At 33.8% G+C, this 2,537-nt stretch overlaps 1 protein-coding gene across 1 annotated transcript; it reads left to right on the top strand.

Annotated features, from left to right (window-relative positions):
- Positions 1 to 423: 423 nt before the first annotated feature.
- LOC131871863 (pathogenesis-related thaumatin-like protein 3.7) lies at positions 424 to 1,578 on the top strand. The gene is made up of 2 exons (XM_059216008.1): positions 424 to 675; positions 765 to 1,578. The coding sequence occupies exons 1-2, from the start codon at positions 480 to 482 to the stop codon at positions 1,388 to 1,390; spliced, it is 822 nt and encodes a 273-aa protein (XP_059071991.1). The 5' UTR covers positions 424 to 479; the 3' UTR covers positions 1,391 to 1,578.
- The last annotated feature ends 959 nt before the right edge of the window (positions 1,579 to 2,537 follow it).

Below are 2,537 nucleotides of genomic sequence, written 5' to 3'. Positions count from 1 at the left end.
CAATCTTTGCGATAATATTCTGTACTGGAAAATATCAACTTTGAGCGGTCTATATTATTAGAATTAAGTTTGAAATATTTTTTTCAATCTTTGGGATAATATTCTGTACTGGAAAATATCAACTTTGAGTGGTCTATATTATTAGAATTAAGTTTGAAATATTTTTTTCAATCTTTGGGATAATATTCTGTACTGGAAAATATCAACTTTGAGTGGTCTATATTATTAGAATTGGGTAATATGTTTTTCATCAATGTTTAGGAACTAGGGAGATAAAAGATCTATCACTAAGATGTAGGGAGACAGGATTTATAATATATGATTATGAAGTTGATCATAGAAATGATCCAACATGTGCGTGAATTCCTACATTCCGATATTGAAATATAATTAAAAACATTCACTTCTCACATAATATGATCTTGAAGAATAAACTATTCAAACAGTTCAATCTAGAAGTTTTCAAGGAGAGAATTTCAATGCTGACGGGGACTCTCGTAAGACACGGCTTCTGGAGCCATAACTTGCGGAGAGATGTTGTCTATATAATCCCTCCTCATATACCCAATCTATCCATCTTCATTCAATCGTTCAATCCAGACGCTATAATGGCAACAGTTTCAGATCTTGTGCTTCTTCTTGTGGCAGGACTGGCCATATCTCTTCATATGCAAGGTAAGCTGTATTTACAACATAAGAGTTGTAGGTTGAATACTATATGCATCCGAGGCTCAGAATAATAATATGTGTGTGTTTTCTTGCAGAGGCGGGAGCAGTTAAGTTTGAGTTAAGGAACCAGTGCGGGTACACGGTTTGGGCGGCAGGATTACCCGGAGGAGGGCAGCAGCTCGACCAAGGTCAGACAAGGACGGTGGATGTGCCGGCGGGGACAAAGGGGGCAAGATTCTGGGGCCGAACCGGCTGCTCTTTTGATGCGAGCGGCCGAGGAAGCTGTAAAACCGGTGACTGCAACGGCCAACTGAGCTGTCAAGTCTCGGGAGGCGTTCCGACCACGCTGGCCGAGTACACCCTGAATGGAGATGGCAACAAGGACTTCTACGACGTTTCCCTGGTGGACGGCTTCAACGTTCCTCTCTCCATCAATCCCACAAATTCACAGTGTGTCGCTCCTGCATGCAAAGCCGACGTCAATGCTGCGTGCCCTGCTCAATTGAAGGTGGATGGCGGATGCAATAGTGCCTGCACCGTCTTTCAAACTGATGAATATTGTTGCAGAGGCACCCATGTCGACAACTGCTCTCCCTCAAGCTACTCCATGATATTCAAGAATCAGTGCCCTCAGGCCTACAGTTATGCCAAGGACGATTCTTCCAGCACTTTCACCTGCCCCTCTGGTACCACCGACTACAGTATTGTATTCTGTCCCTAGATATATATAGGATTATACTTCCAAATAATCAGCTGTGAGCTGATCACGTATTTAGTATCTTATATATGGTGGCATAAACTATCGTTTGGTAGAGTCATATAAATAAGCCATCATTTGGTGTAAGGCATTACATGTCAGTTTCAATTATTACAGTTTATTATAAATAAAAATTTAAACTTTAATGGCAATGTGAAAAAGGTAATTCATATGCAATATACTTTTAAGAATAAATGTTTAAGTTCAAATATTTTATATAGTTTTCCAAAATAATAAAATATTTATTAGTCTTCAATTATTATTTTTATTTCAGAATTGTTTTATTTTATTTAAAAATTGTTATGTTAGAAACATAGTTATAAATTTATAATGAGATTAAGAATTAGAGTGTCAATCATATAAATATATAAGGAAAAAACTACTAAATGTTAAAACATAAGTGATATAAGTAAAATATAAATAAGATTATTATGTAAACATTGTTGAGATAAATATTAAAATTGATATTCATGATTTTTTGTTTTGTTGTCTTTGTAAAACTTAAGAATTCTGTATTTATGATTTATTGTATTATTATTCAAAATAAAACAAAAAAACAATATCAAAAAAATATTTTTGAGTAAAACTTAAAACAAATAATTTTATTGATTTTAATATCTTATATGAAACTCATTGATGAACACAAATAACCAAAATAAGATGGATCAAACTCTGTATCCAAAGAAAGAAGTTGTATGTTATTTAAAATGTTAAAGATAAGATAAGTGTCTTAGAATATGAAAGATATGCATTATCTAATTACTAGCACTTGCACCTTTAAAAGACTCAATGGATGTGTCAATAGAAAATTCAAGGGAATACCATCATTATTTTCTCCCCACACCCAACCATTATTACCTTCATCATTCTCTTAAGACTTTTCAAAGGCCAATGTATTGTATAATACCTAAAAAATAAGCACATGCAAGAATAATTGAATTCCTACAAAGAGAAGAACTACAATATACCAATATTATTTTGTAATGATATACCAAAATCATATCAATGTATACAAAAATTACTCATACATGCAACTTAAAATAACTATACCTACATCTGAAAAATTGAAAATGTCTAATATTTTTTAACAAGTCATTCCTAGACAAAACTA

This window comes from Cryptomeria japonica, unplaced genomic scaffold (assembly GCF_030272615.1).
Source record: "Cryptomeria japonica unplaced genomic scaffold, Sugi_1.0 HiC_scaffold_475, whole genome shotgun sequence".
In the NCBI taxonomy this organism is placed as follows: domain Eukaryota; kingdom Viridiplantae; phylum Streptophyta; class Pinopsida; order Cupressales; family Cupressaceae; genus Cryptomeria; species Cryptomeria japonica.
This window is presented reverse-complemented; position numbering and strand designations above follow the sequence as displayed.

Excerpts from the sequence above, each read along its gene's own strand:
- LOC131871863 (XM_059216008.1), top strand. The coding sequence starts at position 480 with ATGCTGACGGGGACTCTCGTAAGACACGGCTTCTGGAGCCATAACTTG. Across the intron at positions 676-764 it reads CATATCTCTTCATATGCAAG|AGGCGGGAGCAGTTAAGTTT; the intron begins GTAAGCTGTATT and ends GTTTTCTTGCAG.